The sequence below is a fragment of the Pan troglodytes genome, chromosome 15 (assembly GCF_028858775.2).
Source record: "Pan troglodytes isolate AG18354 chromosome 15, NHGRI_mPanTro3-v2.0_pri, whole genome shotgun sequence".
In the NCBI taxonomy this organism is placed as follows: Eukaryota; Metazoa; Chordata; class Mammalia; order Primates; family Hominidae; genus Pan; species Pan troglodytes.
In genome coordinates, this window is record NC_072413.2 from 37,406,266 (window position 1) to 37,425,505 (window position 19,240).

Consider the following 19,240-nt stretch of genomic DNA (forward strand, 5'->3'; position numbering starts at 1 on the left):
GGCAACAGAGTGAGATCCTGTCTCAAAACAAACCAACAAACAAACAAAAAATAAAGTCCAAACTCCTTGGCATGGCATCATGGTATGTCCTTTCCTTAAAGACTCCTGGCTAGTTAACCAAATTCACAAACATCCTTCCCTTTTACCACTCTGAAATTTCTGCAGCAACTCCAGAGTGCCATGTTCTCTTCTGTCTCCCTGCCTTTGTATGTGCTATTCCCTAGACTTCACATTCTTTTTTTTTTTTTTTGAGACGGAGTCTCGCTCAGTTGCCCAGGCTGGAGTGTAGTGGCGTGATCTCGGCTCACTGCAAGCTCTGCCTCCCAGGTTCACGCCATTCTCCTGCCTCAGCCTCCTGAGTAGCTGGGACTACAGGCAACCGCCACCACGCCCGGCTAATTTTTTGTATTTTTAGTAGAGATGGGGTTTCACCATGTTAGCCAGGACGGTCTCGATCTCCTGACCTTGTGATCCGCCCGCCTCGGCCTCCCAAAGTGCTGGGTTACAAGCGTGAGCCACCGCGCCCGGCATTCACATTCTTTAAATTCTGCTCAAGTATTACATTCTCCCAGATGCCTTCCCTGAAACTTCCTTAGGCCCTATGCTGTCGTAAAATTCTGTACATACATCTATTACTGTACGTATCACTATCTTCGGTTTTTCTGCTATTCTCCACACTTCTTCTCAAACATGCTTAGGATGAGGCCAGGCACAGTGCTCATGCCTATAATCCCAGCACTGTAGGAGGCTGAGGCAGGAGGGTCACTTGAGACTAGGAGTCTGAGACCAGCCTGAGCAACATAGCAAGACTCTGTTTCTACAAAAAAAATTTTTTTAATTAGCTGGACATGGTAGCATGCCCATAGCCCTAGCTATTCGAGAGGCTGATGTGGGAGGATCACTTAAGCCCAGGAGGTCAAGGCTGCAGTGAGCCAAAGTCCCAACACTGCATTTCAGCCTGCATGACAGAGCAAGACATTGTCTCTCTCTCTCTTTTTTTTTGAGACTGAGTCTTGCTCTGTCGCCCAGGTTGGAGTGCTGTGACACAATCTCGGCTCAATGCAACCTCCGCCTCCTGGGTTCAAGTGATTCTTCTGCCTCAGCCTCCCGAGTAGCTGGGACTACAGGCGTGCACCACCACACCCAGCTATTTTTTGTATTTTTAGTAGAGATGGAGTTTCACCATGTTGGCCAGGCTGGCCTGGAACTCCTGTCCTTGTGACCTGCCTGCCTTGGCCTCCCAAAGTGCTAGGATTACAGGCCTGAGCCACCGTGTCCAGCCTCTTTTTTTTTTTTTTTTAAATAGAGACACTGTTTCACTATGTTGCCCAGGTTGGTCTCCAACTCCTGGGCTCAAGTAATTCTCCCATCTCAGCCTTCCAAAGTGCCGGGATTTACAGGTGTGAGCCACCACACTAACCCAGAGACTTGTCTCTTAAAAAAAAAAAAAAAAACAAGTTCAGCTAGAATAAGTGTCTGTAAATCATGATGCTCTTTTTGGAATAATCTGCTCTCCGTAGAATCACCTAGGAACATATTTATTAGCAGGAACTATTGAAACCACCTTTGCAAAGATTGTAACAGTAAGAAAACCATGACTGTAAAAGAGATCTCACCTAATCAACTCCATCTTGCCTTTAACCTCCAAGCTGCCCTTGGTCATTTCTGGATGCAGCCCAAGCTAACTTTGGGAGAAATTTAGTTTATAGTGTAAGCTTAAAGCAAGAATGATAATAGCCCTTCCCGAAACTAAATCACCTTTGCAAAACTAATGAAAGACTATAAGGTTAGGCTTATGAGAGGGGTCTGAATTCTGCTAAAATGTAGGTAGTTAAATGATAACCAGACATTATTCTGGAAGTCACAGATTTGTAACTTCCCCAATTACTCCTGTAAATAATATCACTATTGTAGAACCTAAAAAAGGCCTTTTGAGATGTCTTTTCAGACTTTTGCATTTCGGATGACTCCAACTGGTCCTCTGGCCCCCACCTCTGTAACTGCATCCCCAACCAACCAGGAGCACCCATTCCCCAGCCCCCAGCCTACCAAACTATCCTTGATAAACCCTAGACTCTGCATGTTTGGGGAGGCTAATTTGAGCAATAATAAAACTCTGCTCTCCCATTTAGCAGCTCTACATAAACTCCTTATTGCAATTCTCCTGTCTTGATAGATCAGCTCTACCTGGGCAGTGGGGAAGAAGAACCCACTGGGCAGTTACAATATGCTTATATGCAGACACTCTCAAATCCTATGATCACATGAGCTTTTGAATTAAGCCCTACTACTTAATTTTGCTACTTGTTCATGCACTTTTGAGTAGGCACCAAATTTTTAAGAAAAATTCAACTTGAGAACATTTTATCCATTAGCCTTTCAAAATCCATTCACCGTAAATTGAGAAATGCCCAATTAGTCCATTTTAAGAGAATTCCTCTTTAAGCATAGTTTGAAAAACCTTGATTTGGAGGGTTAGAACACTGTTTCTTTCTTTTATCTCACCTCAAGTCTTATGGAAGTTTATTTTGCTATACTGAAAATTTATAAAACTTTATTTCATTTAAAAAAACTTTCCATAACAAAAACAAAAAAAAGACACATAATCCTGTCAGCAAGAAATGGATTTTATAGGTCTTTTCAGACATAAACAACATAGTTTTTACAGATCTTTTTATGTCTGAAAAAAATCTCTAAAAATCACCTCTGGATGACAGGATTATGTATCTTTTACATTTTTCATGATGAAAAATTTCAAGCACACTCAAAGTATGGACACTAATGTGAACCCTTATATACCCGTATTTCAGTATGGGTTCTGATTATGAAGACTACCACATAACTGTTATTTATATAATTTTTGCTTATTATGTACTTTCAATTTTCCCCCCCATCATAAATACACTGCAGTAGAAAAAGAAAGTTATTTTTAGCTTAAATGATTCAAAACTATGAACTTCCTTTCTCTTGTATGTTAGTCCATCTCTTAAAATTATCAGGCCTGAGTAGAACAGCTCTGTTCATTTTATTTAGGATTAACCCACTGGAAAAAAAAAAGATATTTTAAAAAGAAGAAAAATATTATTCTAGACAAGAGTCAGAAAAGGGCCAGGCGCAGTGGCTTACGCTTGTAATCCCAGCACTTTGGGAGGCCAAGGCGGGCAGATCACCTGAGGTCAGAAGTTCAAGAACAGCCTGGTCAACAGGGTGAAACTCCGTCTCTACTAAAAATACAAAAAAATTAGTCAGGCATGGTGGCCAGCACCTGTAATTCCAGATACTCAGGAGGCTGAAGCAGGAGAATCGCTTGAACCCAAGAGGCGGAGGCTGCAGTGAGCTGAGATCACACCACTGCACTCCAGCCTGGGAGACAAGAGCAAAACTCCATCTAAAAAAAAAAAAAAGAGAGAGAGAAGAGGAAAGGTAAGAAGGGAGGGGAGAATGAAGAGAACTGAATACGCAAGTGGTTTGGGGGGATCGGGGGTTATGACAAAAAAGTAAAAGGGGTGTGTTAACTGTTCTAGAGGGAAAAGGAAGGCTAGCTTTGCACAAACAGTAAATCTTGAGGTCAATAATAAAGTCAGAAGTTTGTGACTTGAAAAAAATCTCTATTATAGATGGGTCATTTGAATAAGAATAGAATTCGCTTCATTTCCAATAACCTTCCAAATGTATCCTGCCTATCCTTCTTGTGCAAACTGGCAGTACCTTTTTTTGGATGTCATACAGGCACCTCAAAAGTTCAACCTGCCCCGAAATAACTCATTATCTTACCTCTTTATTTTTTTCTTCTCCTTTATTCCCTTTTCTGATTAATAGTACCACCATCCAACCCAGCTGCTCAAGCTGAAAACCTGACGATAATTTTCAACTCCCACTCCCATCCTTAAACAAGGCCTACAGAATTCCACTTTCTAACTTTCAAATCTGTTATCTCCTTTTCTCACTATCCCTGTCTTAATTCAGATCTTCATCTCCTCCTGCAGTGACTCCCGTAATAAAGGATTTTCCCCCTACAAGAATCTTCCCTCTCTAGCCCAAACACTGGATTACTTTTCTAAAATGCAAATGGTCCACATCATTCCCTTCCTTAAAAATATTCCCTCGAAAAGATCCGAATTCTTTAATTACACAAAGCTTTCTAACTTCACCTCTCAATTCTTCTCACTCTCTATTCAGTCTAGTCCAAAGAAATGCTTAAGTGTATTTAAATCCACCACTCTTTCATACCTCTACCACTTTATCTTTGCCTAGGATACATTTCCTATCCCCACTCTCCACTCATTTTTTATCAATAGCATTAAAGAAAGGGCTCCTGACTTGAGCATGAGTTTGGAGTATTTCTAAAATCCGTTACAACTCCATGATTCTACCAGCCAATACTCAGTGTTAACTATTCATTAAATCACTATTCCCTAAATACTGTGAGGCAGGAGTATTATTTTATTTATCTAGCAGTGTCAGCAGTGACAGGCCCACAATGATTGAATAAGGACTCCCACATATTAGAAGTAAGCGCTACATACTATCACATTTCGGATTAAATCAGATTTAAAAAAATAATCTCTACAAGGATGGGGCCATTGTTTCATTCACTACTATATCCCTGGCACCTAGAAATCGCTCTGACATAAGGGCACTAAATAAATACTTTCTGAAATAATTAATTTAAATTATGTTCCCTAATTATCCTAACGCCTGCAAACTTTCCCTTGCAAACTCAACCTTCATTAGGCTTCAGGTCTCAAGTTGTGTGGAGTTCTACTGAGCATTAGGAATGAGGAAGGAGGGACAGGCTTCTCAGGTTGGCACAGGTCTGTCCAGTGCATGGCTCAAGTGCTGGAAGTGCCAGCAAAACTAAGTAGGCTCTGCAGTTAACCCTCTCGTAAATAATGGCAGGGACAACACTAAAAGTACCAAAATCTGTGGCGTGGAAGACAAACGTACGGGAATAGACAAAAAGGAATCAAATAGAAGAAGATACGAAAGAGAAAACGATGAAAGATGACGGTTCAAAGGAGACAACTGACAGGTTCTAGGGTTTAGGACTCCTGGAGGTGGACCATTTTGTGTACACCTCGGGAGGCGTCGGGTGGCGATGGGACAGGGGTTGAAGGAAAGCACTGAGGGGAAACAAGGTGTGTCACCGCAAAAGGACCTCAAGGGCGTGTGGCAGCACTCACCACCTCCCCCTGCTCCGCGGACTTGTACACTCCAGACACCATCTCGTTATGGAGAAGCAAAAACAACGCCTCATCCGCCATTTCCTGCTAATTCTTCCAAGCTTCGAGTTTTGGCTCCCGTTTGAGCTGGTCTGGGGGTTCCAGCTCGCGCCTCAGCGACTTCGCCGGCGCCGCGGCTCCGTCAGGCCGCCATTCTGTCCCTGTGGCTAAGAGACCGAGGTATTCACACGACTTCCCAAAGGCTGGTACTGAAATGAGTCTGGTACTGGAGAGAGCCCACACTTCGGGGCTACCAAATCCTAGGGCCGAACGAAAGTCTGACGGGAGCTCTAACCAAAGCCAACCAGCTGAGATGCGATCCGGCAGCTGGGCGGGGGCGAAAAAAACAACTTCCGGTCCCCTCTACCCCGGCATTCGGCCAGCTCTATGATCACTGAGTTCCTCTCTCCCAAGCCCGGAGAGGCCAGCGCCCAGATATGAGGAAGGTTCCCCTCTCACCACGATGTCGGGGGCAGAGCAAGATAAAATAAGACCTAAAGCTCCCGCCTGGCCCGGGCGCGGTGGCTCACGCTTGTAATCCCAGCACTTTGGGTGGCGGAGGCCGGTGGATCACATGAGGTCAGAAGTTCGGACCAGCCTGAGAAACCCCGTCTCTACTATAAGTACAAAATTAGCGGGGCCTGGTGGTGCATGCCTGTAATCCCAGCTACTCGGGAGTCTGAGGCAGGAGAATCGCTTGAACTCGGGAGGCGGAGGTTGCGGTGAGCTGAGATCGCGCCACTGCACTCCAGCCTGGGCAACAAGAGTGAAACTCCGTCTCAAAAAAAAAAAAAAAAAAAAAGAGCTCCCGCGGCCACCTCCTTGTTAATTAGCAATAGAAGTTAAAAAAATTCTTTTGGCTTCATCAAAAGCATCCACTTCCTGCCATATGTTCTTCAAATATGAAAAGTTGTAGAAAGAGTTTAAAATATACGTTTTCACAGTGCAAATTTTTTAAATACTGAAAAGTTATCCCAATTCCTATTGAATTAAGCCCGGGTATACAAAAAGAATTAGAGCCATTTTGACCACCAGGAATTTTCTTGTTAGTGGGGTGCAAGGGACAAGGGAAGTGGAGCAAACGAAAAACAAGATACACTTGAACCGGTAAATACAGACTAATCAGAGGATTAGGTGAAAAGTGCTATAGAATTCAGAAAAGCGATGTCACTGCAGGATGGAGTTGCTAATAATCTACAGCAGTGTGAGACAACTGTAGGAATTGTCCCATTGCATGTGCAAATAAATACACATGCTACATCATAGTATGTACGTCTTAAATTTGGCAAATTCAACCGTAAGCATGTTGCTTAGCCTGTGATTAGTTCTTCCATTGGTAATTCACAAAACAAAATTTTTCCCCAATTGTCCCTGTTGTTTTCCCCCAAATTAACATACCGCAAGGTGGCTCATGCCTGTAAAATCCAGCACTTTGGGAGGCCGAGGCACGGGGGGTGGGGGGGATCACGAGGTCATGAGTTTTGAGAGCAGCCTGGCCAACATGGTGAAAACCCGTCTCCACTAAAAATACAAAAATTAGCCGGGCGTGGGGCCTGTAAACCCAGCTACTCGGAGGGCTGAGGCAGGAGAATCACTTGAACCTGGGAGGCAGAGGTTGCAGCGAGCAGAAATTGTGCCACTGCACTCCAGCCTGGGCGACAGAGCAAGACTTCGTCTCAAAAAACGAAACACACACACACACACACAAACTCTTCATGCCCTTTCACAGGAATTTAAGATCATGTTCCAAAATTTTAATTGTGGTAGGTTTTTTTTTTTAAGCATGTCCCTTCTAATGTTTGAATCAATTTATTCCATTCATCACATAAATCCAGCATAAAAGCTCCACTTAAGCCTTTGAAAACACTAAATTGTGTAATTTTGGAGAGTATTTTGCCATGGTAATCTTAATTTTTCCAGCACTAAATTTTCCCTTATGCGAAATCAGGTCCTTTATGTCTAGATGACATTCTTGCCCTCATCACTACCATCAAGAAAAAGGAGTCCAAGTCCACCACACAAGTCAAAAAGTAAGTAAATGGCCAATTTATCAAAGTTGACTTCTCCAACCACAATAACATGAGGCTTTTAAAGTACGTTTCTGGATAGAAAGGAAACTTATTTAATGAGGACCTACTAACTATTGAACACAGCATCCTACTTATCCTTCTCCATAAAGTTAAATTGCCAAGGCTCCTAGGAATAGATCCTATGGAAGCAAGGACAGTGAGTGTGTATGTGTGTGTGTGTGTGTGTGTGTTTTGAGACAGAGTTTTGCTCTTGTTGCCCAGGCTGGAGTGCAATGGCACTATCTCAGCTCACTGCAACCCCTCCTCCCGGGTTCAAGTGATTCTCCTGCCTCAGCTTCCTGAGTAGGTGGGATTACAGGCATGCACCACCACGCCCAGCTAATTTTGTATTGTTAGTAGAGACGGGGTTTCTCCGTGTTGGTCAGGCTGATCTCGAACTCGTGACCTCAGGTGATCCGCCTGCCTCGGCCTCCCAAAGTGCTGGGATTACAGACTTGAGCCACTGTGCCCAGCTGTGTGTGTTTTGTTTTGTTTGAGACAGAGTCTCACTGTTGCCCAGGCCAGAGTGCAGTGGCATGATCTTGGCTCACTGCATGCAACCTCCACCTCCCGGGCTCAAGCAATTCTGCCTCAGCCTTCCAAGCAGCTGAGACTACAGGCACTTGCCACCATGCAGGACTAATTTTGTATTTTTAGTAGAGACAGGGTTTCATCATGTTGGCCAGGCTGGTCTCGAACTCCCAACCTCAAGTGATCCGCCCACCAAGGCCTCCCAAAATCCTGGGATTACTGGGCCGACCATACATGCAAACATTCTTACACTTGCTGAATACGCTCTACTATTATCACACTCTCATGCCTCAGGTACTGCCTAAGGTTGTACACAGACCTGTAATAAGATCAATGAGGCTAAGTATGCTCACAATCAGAATTAAATAATTGTCAATCTTCATCCCCATTATTCATCTCTACATTTTTTTCTCCTATAGTACTTCCCGCTTTCTAACATGCTATACAATTTATTTATTTATTTATTTTTGAGACAGAGTCTCACTGCTGCCCAGGCTAGAATGCAGTGGTGTGATGACAGCTCACTGCAGTCTCAAACTCCTGGACTCAAACAATCATCCCGCCTCAGCCTCTCCAGTACAATTTTTTAAATTTTTATTTTTAGAGACAGGATTGTTGCTATGTTGCCCAGGCTGGTCTTAACTCCTGGGCTGTAGCGATTCTCCCACCTCAGTCTCCCAAGTATCTGGGATTACAGGCACAATCCACTGGACTTGCGCAGAGATCTTTATTGTACACTGATATACCCAAGTGCCTAGAATAGCACCTGGCACATAGTGGGCCCTCAGTATTTGTTGAACTAATGAATGATCATTGCTCCTTTGGAAGCCTACAAACCCCACAGAAGCAGGAATCACAACTATCTTGTTCTAGGCTTTATTTTCAAACCCTAGCTTACTGCTGATACACAATGGAAGCTCTAAAAGATTGCTGGATTAAAGTGGTAGCTTGAGTTAATTAATACACTGGGCCCACTAAGGCTTTGTACAAGGAAGATAGATGCCTGGCTGAGATTATTTAAAGCATTGTTTCTGTGGGAACGTGTTTTGTTTTTTTTTGTTTGTTTGGGACGGAGTCTCACTCTGTCGCACAGGCTAGAGTGCAGTGGTGCAATCTCGGCTCACTGCAACCTCCGCATCCCGGGCTCCCGAGTAGCTGGGATTACAGGCGTACACCACCACTCCCAGCTAATTTTTGTATTTTTAGTAAAGGCGGGGTTTCACCATGTTGGCCAGGCTGGTCTCCAACTCCTGGCCTCAAGTGATCCACCTGCCTCAGCCTCCCTAAGTGCTGGGATTACGGGCGTGAGCCACGGTGCCTGGCCTGTGAAAAAATGTTTTCTGAGCTTCAATTTGTATATATATTTATAGAACAAAACTAGTTCCTACATTGGCAGTGCAGGTAGGGCAGAACCAGAAGCGGGACAACACACACAGACACCACTAACAACAGGGCCGCTCCCTTAGGTCTGGTCTTAACCAGCTCTAGGCCAGGTGAAGAGGCTAACTCAACCATGACTGCCTGTCTGTCTCGCCATTGCTTTCTTTTCTCTAGTATAGATGCTCAGCGTCTAATCAGAGACTGATTCTCAACTGGCGTGACCAAAGGACAGTTATATTATCTCCGGTCTCAATTTCCTTATCAGTAATAACAGGCATTTTATCCACACTTTCAGTTTGTGAGAAATAAGGCATGTAGACGGTTTCAGAGGGTCGGGAACAAGATCAACCCCTAACAAACGTTAGCCATTATGATTAATGACTTTTACTAGTTTTCATTTTTGTCTTCCCTCTGCTCACTTTAACCTAATCAGGCTGGGCGTGGTGGCTCACGCCTGTAATCCCAGCACCCTGGGAGGTCGAGGCAGGCGAATCACCTGAGGTCAGGAGTTCGAGACCAGCCTGCCCAACATGGTGGAATCCGGTCTCTAATAATACAAAAATTAGCCAGGCGTGTTGGCGCGCGCCTGTAGTTCCAGGTACTCAGGAGGCTGAGGCAGGAGAATCGCTTGAAACCGGGAGGAGGAGGTTGCAGTGAGCCGAGATGGTGCCACTGCACTCCAGCCTGGGCGACAGAGCGAGACTCCGTATGAAAAAAAAAAACTAACCTAATAGAGGAAAGCACGCGCCCACCCCCTCTCTGAGCATGCGCACCAACAGAATAGCCGCGCCCTTTCCTAATTAAATCATTAACCAAGGTGAGGGTAAGGAAGAAAAGGAGGCTTGGCTAAGTCCCACTCTGATGTGATCACGTTAAAACGGTGTAAGGCACATTACATCATAGGTTAAAAGGCCTAGAAAACTCCGCGCTCTCCTTGCCAGAACTGCAGACTCGCGAGCCTAAGTCTCCGAGAACTCAGGGATTGTGAAACCCGCCCCGACTCTGCGCTAGCAGCGGGATCCAGGCACCCGCAGCTAACTGGGGAGGGAGGTGACTGCCTGGCTGACTTTTCATTGGCTCAGAGTCACAAAGGCTGCAGGTTCTTCCCCCTTCCGGTCGCTGAGTGGTTGAGGCCGGAAGACAACGCTCATCGTCATTGGCTGAGCCCGGCTGTCAGTCCTTTCGCGCCTCGGCGGCGCGGCATAGCCCGGCTCGGCCTGTAAAGCAGTCTCAAGCCTGCCGCAGGGAGAAGATGGCGGTCGCAGTGAGAACTTTGCAGGAGCAGCTGGAAAAGGCCAAAGAGAGTCTTAAGAACGTGGATGAGAATATTCGCAAGCTCACCGGGCGGGATCCGAATGACGTGAGGTAAGGGCCTAACGGGAACTCGGAACTCGGAACTCGGAGCTCGGAGAGGCAGCCCTCAGGTCGGGGTGAATTGGGGGCGGGGAGGGCGGCCAGCCTTAAGAAGACTGGAACCTCGAGGCCTGTTCGCGGGGCGGCGGGTAAAACCCTGTTGTCGCCGAGGTGGAGAGGCCCCAGGCCCCCACCGTAGAGCGCTGGTCTCAGGTCCCTGAGGAAGGAGAGCGAGGCCTGGGTGCGCCGGCATGGTTTCTTGGCCTGTGAGAAGACCCGGACTGCTGATTCCCGCTCTCGGCCCTGCAGGCCCGGAACTGCAGCACAAAGCCCCTTCCCGCTCCGGCGGACACCCGGCCCGGTGCTGGCCCCGAGACCCTGCCGGGACGCAACACGCCGCCTTACCCCAGCCTCTTGTCCACGTGCAGCCTCCTCGGGGATGGCGGGATGGGGACCTGATCCAGGCTTGTTAATGTGTGGGGGCATCGAGGTGAATATAATTTCTGTGACACAGGTCTTGGAGAAACGAGGAAGTTAAATGAAATAGTACTTCCTGTCCTGTTTCAGACATTTAGATTTATTTGAAACTATCTTTTTGGAACTTTTGTGATTTTTTTCTCCTTATGATCCACATCTCTGAAAGTATTTGGGTGCGACTGTGTGTGTCTACGTATGATCTTGCACTGATTTGTAAATCTTTTACAGGCCCATCCAAGCCAGATTGCTGGCCCTTTCTGGTCCTGGTGGAGGTAGAGGACGTGGTAGTTTATTACTGAGGTAAGATTTCCTTTGGACTTTACTCATGCTGAAACTACTGGTACTTTACTAAATATGTTGGTTTGAACAAAACCTGTGATAAAATCAATAACCCAGTGTTTGTCGTCTTTGTTTTGTTTAATGTTGTAATAGACTAGATTTCTGTATAAATATAGTTATCCTGAAAAACTGGAGGTTGAAGAATATATTAAGTGTACCAATTTTGAGTGAACTTAATTCTTATAAAGTAACACTATAAAAGCATTTTGGAATGAATACCCGTTTAAGGCTACTTTAGTTGGAAAGATTTTTGAAAGTTTAACCATATTCTCTTGTCAAATGGAAATACCATTTATCTTGTATTTCAAGTGTTTTATGTTGAACATTTTAAATTTCAGGCGTGGATTCTCAGATAGTGGAGGAGGACCCCCAGCCAAACAGAGAGACCTTGAAGGGGCAGTCAGTAGGTAGGTTTAAAAAAAGATTCCTGAAGGCTTCTTTAGTTTCTGAGGTACCACACAAATATAAATATTTATTAACAATAATTCTGTTTCAGCAATATTAAAATTGAGTAGTATGCCACTCCCCGCCCCCCCCCCCAAGTTCTCTTGGTATTTGACTGAACAGTTGACTATCAGTTCCCTCAAAACGCAGTTCTGCACTCATGATAACCTAAATTTTATCCAAATAAAGGTCATGTGAAGAGTAAAATTGGAAAAATTGTCAATTAGTACCATTTTTTCTGACTTGTACTTGAAAAACTTAACCAGTTTGAAATACTTAGAAAATACAGGAGAGCAAAATTGGTTTGGGCGTTAGTTCACGCATGGTAGTATCCTTTCTCTGCTGGAGGAAAGAATAAAATGGGATGGAGACTTGATAGAACAAAGCTTCTGGAAACGAGTCCTAGAGGAGAGGGCATTTGCCCTTGGTGTGCAGTTACATAAATACCTCAGTGGTCATTTAAATTAATTTTTGGCCAGGCACAGTGGCTCATCCCTGTAATCCCAGCACTTTGGGAAGCCAAGACCAGCAGATCGCTTGAGCCCAGGAGTTGGAGAACAGCTAGGTACATGGTGAAATCACATCCCTACAAAAAGTACAAAAAAGTTACCCAGGCATGCTGGCTCACGCCTGTAGTCCCAGCTGCTTGGGAGGATGAGGCAGGAGGATCACTTGAGCCTGGGAGGTCGAGGCTGCCGTGAACCGTGGTGGCACCACTGCACTTCAGCCTGAGTGGTATAGTGAAACCCTGTCTCAAAAAAATTAATATTTTCTATGACAGGCTGGGTGGGGAGCGTCGGACCAGAAGAGAATCACGCCAGGAAAGCGACCCGGAGGATGATGATGTTAAAAAGGTATTGAGATTGAAAGAACTTAAATGAATGTAGTACCTTCACTTTACTACATTTAAAAGCACACCACTCATATGCTAGTTAAATTACTGAGATTTTCTTTTTCTGCAGCCAGCATTGCAGTCTTCAGTTGTAGCTACCTCCAAAGAGCGCACACGTAGAGACCTTATCCAGGATCAAAATATGGATGAAAAGGGAAAGCAAAGGTATTTCCCTGGGGGAAAAAAACTCTAGTGAAATAATGCAGTTATAAGGAAAATCAAGGGATTGTTCAAGCGTCCTGTAGTATTTCTTAGAAAATGATGGGTTTGAATGAAATGGATCCTGTTGACAGTAAATTTTCTTATTCTGTTCTTTAGGAACCGGCGAATATTTGGCTTGTTGATGGGTACCCTTCAAAAATTTAAACAAGAATCCACTGTTGCTACTGAAAGGGTATTTATCCAAGTTTTGTTTTGCATCATATATTTAAGTTATCGAAGTAGTAGATGAATGTTTTTTTTAAAAAGCCTTAAAGCTCTTTTAAGACCTAACTGTAAACCTGAAACAAAGCCAAGTAAAAACTTGGTTTAACTTTTTATAGAACAGCTTTACTTAAACATTGTGTTGGAATATAACAGTTGTTGATATCATAGCTAATAGCCTTGAAATTTAGATATGTGAAAAAAAAGCCTCAAGTCTCCATTTCCTTAAACACAAATTACAGTCAGTACCAAGTGCTAAGTTCTAGTTAGTTGGTATCCTGAATTGAAAATGTGAAGCGGCCAGGTGCAGTGGCTCATGCCTGTAATCCCAGCACTTTGGGAGGCTGAGGCAGGTGGATCACCTGAGGTCAGGAGTTTTTCGAGACCAGTCTGGCCAACATAGTGAAACCCTGTCTTTACTAAAAATACAAAATTAGCCGCCTGTGGTGGCATGCGCCTGTAATCCCAGCTATTTGGGAGGTGGAGGCAAGAGAATCACTTGAACCCTGGAGGTGAGGTTGCAATGAGCCAAGATCACACTATTGCACCCCAGCCTGGGCAACAGGCACAAAACTCCATCTCAAAAAAAGAAAAAATGTGAAGCATATGCAGATACCTTTTTTTTTCTTTTTCTTTTTTTTTTTGTAGAGATGGGGTTTTATCATGTTGCCCAGGCTGGTCTGAGCTCAAAGCAATCCACCCACCTCAGCCTCCCAGAGTGCTGGGATGACAGGTGTGAGCCACTGTGCCCGGCCTGCAGATACCTTTACATAGTAAAAAAAAAAAAAAAAAAAAAAAAAAAAAATTGAGATGGAGTTTGGCTCTTCTTGCCCAGGCTGGAGTGCAGTGGTGTGATCTCAGCTCACTGCAACCTCTGCCTCTGGGGTTCAAGTGATTCTCCTGCTTCGGCCTCCCAAGTAGCTGGGATTATAGGTGCGTGCAACCACGCCCTGTTAATTTTTTTGTATTTTTAGTAGAGATGGTGTTGGCTTCTGACTTCAGATGATCTACCTGCCTCTAATGTTTCACATAATTAGTATGTGTAATAACTTTTTATCATAATTGAACTGAAATCATATATACCTTTGCTTGTAACTATTTCAACACATAAGTATTAAAGCAGGCTACTTAACTTTTAGCAAAAGCGGCGCCAGGAAATTGAACAAAAACTTGAAGTTCAGGCAGAAGAAGAGAGAAAGCAGGTTGAAAATGAAAGGAGAGAACTGTTTGAAGAGAGGCGTGCTAAACAGACAGAACTGCGGCTTTTGGAACAGAAAGTTGAGCTTGCGCAGCTGGTGAGTGGTAATTTGGAGTTCTAAGATTGGTAATCCTTTGAGTTTACAAAAGCACTGACCTTTTACCTTTTCTTTAGCAAGAAGAATGGAATGAACATAATGCCAAAATAATTAAATATATAAGAACTAAGACAAAGCCCCATTTGTTTTATATTCCTGGAAGAATGTGTCCAGCTACCCAAAAACTAATAGAAGAGTCACAGAGAAAAATGAACGGTAAGTATGCGAAGAGGTCCATTGAATTGTTCATAGTGGGTAAGGTAATATGTTCATATGCACACGTTTGTTTTCTAAAATAATTATGATTCAGTGATTGGTTTGCTGTGTTTGCTTTTTTTTTAAAAATAAGATATATTCTAGGCCGGGCGTGGTGGCTCACGCCTGTAATCCCAGCACTTTGGGAGGCTGAGGCAGGCGGATCATGAGGTCAGGAGATAGAGACCATCCCGGCTAACACGGTGAAACCCCGTCTTTAGTCTCTACTAAAAATACAAAAAAAATTAGCTGGGCATGGTGGTGGGCATCTGTAATTCCAGCTACTTGGCAGGCTGAGGCAGGAGAATCACTTGAACCTGGGAGGCGGAAGTTGCAGTGAGCCTAGATTGCGCCACTGAACTCCAGCCTGGGCAACAGAGCTAGACTCCATCTCAAAAAAAAAAAAAAGATACATTCTGAGATGCTGGTGAGTTTGTAGTATAGGAATATTTGTATCATGATGGAGTTTAATGTGAAAGTTATGGACAGTGCTTATGCATCTGTATTCCTTAAGCATTTGTGTAAAATTACTTTTTTTTTGCATGCTATTATTCTGATAAAATGCTAATAAGACATGTGAAAACCAACTCAGTTTCTAGATGGAAAACACATGGAAGGATAGACACTGCTAAGATGATGATTTATCTCTTTGGGATCAGAAAAATTAATATATATGATTTTATGCCAAAACTGGTTCTGTTTTACAGAAGTTTTATTTTTCATCAGACATAAAGATTGATCTGTTTTCTTCTTTATCAGTTAGAAAATGTCTAGTTCTGTCTGCCACAATTTCTAGTATGTAGATTTCCCATGGATCTTTGCTTTTATAATTTTATGTCAGTTTGTGGTTACTTAATTGCCATAATCTTTTGTCATAACTTTACAAAAACAAATTCAGATGAAGCTTAATGACAGTTTGTGACCAGTTATAAAATTGTGGCTTTGAATTTTCTTAATGGGTAAATTTTACACATGTAAATTTTTATTCTTTAGCTTTATTTGAAGGTAGACGCATCGAATTTGCAGAACAAATAAATAAAATGGAGGCTAGGCCTAGAAGACAATCAATGAAGGAAAAAGAGCATCAGGTGGTGCGTAATGAAGAACAGAAGGCGGAACAAGAAGAGGGTAAGGTGGCTCAGCGAGAGGAAGAGTTGGAGGAGACAGGTAATCAGCACAATGATGTAGAAATAGAGGAAGCAGGAGAGGAAGAGGAAAAGGAAATAGCGATTGTTCATAGTGATGCAGAGAAAGAACAGGAGGAGGAAGAACAAAAACAGGAAATGGAGGTTAAGATGGAGGAGGAAACTGAGGTAAGGGAAAGTGAGAAGCAGCAGGATAGTCAGCCTGAAGAAGTTATGGATGTGCTAGAGATGGTTGAGAATGTCAAACATGTAATTGCTGACCAGGAGGTAATGGAAACTAATCGAGTTGAAAGTGTAGAACCTTCAGAAAATGAAGCTAGCAAAGAATTGGAACCAGAAATGGAATTTGAAATTGAGCCAGATAAAGAATGTAAATCCCTTTCTCCTGGGAAAGAGAATGTCAGTGCTTTAGACATGGAAAAGGAGTCTGAGGAAAAAGAAGAAAAAGAATCTGAGCCCCAACCTGAGCCTGTGGCTCAGCCTCAGCCTCAGCCCCAGCATCAGCCCCAGCTTCAGCTTCAATCCCAGTCCCAACCAGTACTCCAGTCCCAGCCTCCCTCTCAGCCTGAGGATTTGTCATTAGCTGTTTTACAGCCAACACCCCAAGTTACTCAGGAGCAAGGGCATTTACTACCTGAGAGGAAGGATTTTCCTGTAGAGTCTGTAAAACTCACTGAGGTACCAGTAGAGCCAGTCTTGACAGTACATCCAGAGAGCAAGAGCAAAACCAAAACTAGGAGTAGAAGTAGAGGTCGAGCTAGAAATAAAACAAGCAAGAGTAGAAGTCGAAGCAGTAGCAGTAGCAGTTCTAGTAGCAGTTCAACCAGTAGCAGCAGTGGAAGTAGTTCCAGCAGTGGAAGTAGTAGCAGTCGCAGTAGTTCCAGTAGCAGCTCCAGTACAAGTGGCAGCAGCAGCAGAGATAGTAGCAGTAGCACTAGTAGTAGTAGTGAGAGTAGAAGTCGGAGTAGGGGCCGGGGACATAATAGAGATAGAAAGCACAGAAGGAGCGTGGATCGGAAGAGAAGGGATACTTCAGGACTAGAAAGAAGTCACAAATCTTCAAAAGGTGGTAGTAGTAGAGATACAAAAGGATCAAAGGATAAGAATTCCCGGTCCGACAGAAAGAGGTCTATATCAGAGAGTAGTCGATCAGGCAAAAGATCTTCAAGAAGTGAAAGAGACCGAAAATCAGACAGGAAAGACAAAAGGCGTTAATGGAAGAAGCCAGGCTTTCTTAGCCATTCTTTGCAGCAGAAGATTTCTTGATATAAAAGGATTACCTTTCCTTGTAAAGAGGATGCTGCCTTAAGAATTGCATGTTGTAAAAAATCTTTTTGGAAAATACAGACTGTTTGTTTACCAGACATTCTTGTACTTTTTGCATAATTTTGTAAGAGTTATTTATCAAAATTATGTGAGGTTCCAAAATATGTAAAAATGATAATAATAAAAAAAGATTAACATCCCTTGTCATCTTTTTTAAATATCCTATACTCTTCAGTAAGAATCTGTATATTTTAATAGGCAAATCTTTAAGTCTGTTCCCTTCTAATTCTGTATCATACATTGCTTTTGTAGAAATAAATGTGTGTTTATTTCATTATTTTTGGGATGTCCTCGTTGACACTTGTATAATATCCTCTTTATCATTTTCAGCTTTTAACACTAGATACTGCACGTGATTAGAATGTTTTTGAAGGTTTCCTCGTTTTTATTTGCCTCGGACAATTTTTAGTTGTCAGAGTCAGAGCTTTGCAGCTTTGAGGGGGAACAGTTCTCTTTAAAATCATTTGCTATTTTCTGTTCTCTCTCGTTATTTTAATCTAAGCATTTTCCCCCGTTTCTCATATTTTAACCATATGTTCGGTAGATAACTAAACAGTATGATCTGGTTGGCATTTTCTTCCTGATGATGGGAGCATCATTCTTTTGTCTTCATGGTTACTTGTGTGATATACATCTGTTAAAGAAAATCACTTCTTTCTAGGGGAGGGAGGTAGAAAAGTATCTTTCAAACTTGGTTTTTGAGTTTGTGTCTTGTCTTAACTTTGTGTTGGCTCTAACTTAAACATGCTGATATGTGTTTTCAAGAATTTTGTTTAAGGAAGTATTGTATGGAAGTCCACAAAATGAAGGAAGTTCATCTAGGTTTTAATATGTAAGCAAGATAACACACAAGTGTACCAAGTGATTATTAACTTTGTTGTTTTACAAATTTGTATGAACTTGGAGTATCTGTTGGCCATTACTATACATGTGCAAATAAATGTGGCTTAGACTTGTGTGACTGCTTAAGACTAGTACTTGTATTAACTTTCTGATGCTTTATACAAGAGAGCACTTAAATTGCAGCCTTCTTTGAGTTTAACACTGTAGCTTTAGCCTTGACTTTGAATATTCATTTTGCCTTCCCTTGACAAGTAAATGGTTACAGTGAAAATGTGAAGAAGTATTTCCAGTTAGTTTTTGTGTGTATATAACTCACTTGTGTAAGTGGATGTGTTAAAAGATCTCTTTTTTAAAATCCTTTTATTGGAGTAATTATTAAAACAGTAAATGCATAGAGCTTTGCACAGCAATCTGTATCCATGAGGCAGTTCCACCACTAGTACCTTCATCTGTGGCTTATCCAGCAAAATGTTTCATTTCCTGTGTGCCCTGGCAGGAAAGAGGTTGGTAAATAGTGAATTAAAGGGATGATCATAAAATTTAACCTGGTTAAAAAGCACCTTATTTGATGACAGTTTGTATGCACTAAAATCCTTTGTACAAATTAAGTTTTGTCTACTGATTTGTACCTGGAAAATCTGAACAATATTCATGTTGCTTATAGAAAAGGCTAGTATTGGCTTGAAGCTCTACTATAGGAGGGGTAGTAATGGGGGTATAATGAATGCTTGAGGGGAAAGTAATTTTCAATAATTTCAGTTAAGTGCTACTGATCATAGTATGTGAAAGGAATTTTTCTTATATGGAATGCTTGATGAATTTGCATGTCATCCTTGTGCAGGGGCCATTTTAATCTTTTTTTTTTTTTTTTTTTTTCCTCTCGGAGACAGGGTCTTAGTCTGTCACCCAGGCTGGAGTGCAGTGGCACAAACCATCTGACTGCAGCCTCGACCTCCTGGGTTCAAGGGATCCTCCCACCTCAGCCTACCAAGTACCTGGGACTACAGGTGTGCACCACCATTCCCAGTTAATTTTTTATTTTTTGTAGAGACAGGATCTCACTATGTTGCCCAGGCTGGTCTCGAACTCCTGGGCTCAAGCGTTACTCCTGCCTTGGCCTCTGAAAGTGCTGGGATTATAGGCGTGAGCCACCACTCTTGGTCTGTGTTCCAATTTTAGTATGTGCTGCTGAAGTAAGCACAGGAATTTTAATAACAGATTGTACTAACATTTTTAAGTGGTATTC

At 42.9% G+C, this 19,240-nt stretch overlaps 2 protein-coding genes across 5 annotated transcripts in view; one reads left to right on the plus strand and one right to left on the minus strand.

Annotated features, from left to right (window-relative positions):
- TRAPPC6B (trafficking protein particle complex subunit 6B) overlaps positions 1-6,328 on the minus strand; it is a 30,849-nt gene extending 24,521 nt beyond the window's left edge. The window contains exon 1 of one of the 4 annotated variants that reach the window (XM_063792864.1): positions 5,184-5,555. In XM_063792864.1, coding sequence (XP_063648934.1) covers positions 5,184-5,264 — 81 coding nt within the window. In that variant the 5' untranslated portion in view covers positions 5,265-5,555. Of the gene's footprint in view, positions 1-3,126; positions 3,220-5,183 lie in introns of those variants that run through there. The other 3 variants (XM_509918.8, XM_003952480.5, XM_063792865.1) reach the window with 3 other exon arrangements.
- Positions 6,329-10,009: 3,681 nt separating this feature from the next.
- On the plus strand, positions 10,010-18,120 carry PNN (pinin, desmosome associated protein). Its single transcript, XM_001147812.8, has 9 exons — positions 10,010-10,567; positions 11,261-11,332; positions 11,710-11,778; positions 12,597-12,669; positions 12,778-12,872; positions 13,026-13,101; positions 14,270-14,425; positions 14,503-14,641; positions 15,674-18,120. Exons 1-9 carry the CDS (start codon positions 10,455-10,457, stop codon positions 17,038-17,040), a joined length of 2,160 nt encoding a protein of 719 aa, XP_001147812.4. The 5' UTR covers positions 10,010-10,454; the 3' UTR covers positions 17,041-18,120.
- Positions 18,121-19,240: the final 1,120 nt, after the last annotated feature.

Excerpts from the sequence above, each read along its gene's own strand:
- PNN (XM_001147812.8), top strand. The coding sequence starts at position 10,455 with ATGGCGGTCGCAGTGAGAACTTTGCAGGAGCAGCTGGAAAAGGCCAAA. Across the intron at positions 11,333-11,709 it reads CGTGGTAGTTTATTACTGAG|GCGTGGATTCTCAGATAGTG; the intron begins GTAAGATTTCCT and ends TTTAAATTTCAG. Across the intron at positions 11,779-12,596 it reads CTTGAAGGGGCAGTCAGTAG|GCTGGGTGGGGAGCGTCGGA; the intron begins GTAGGTTTAAAA and ends TTTCTATGACAG.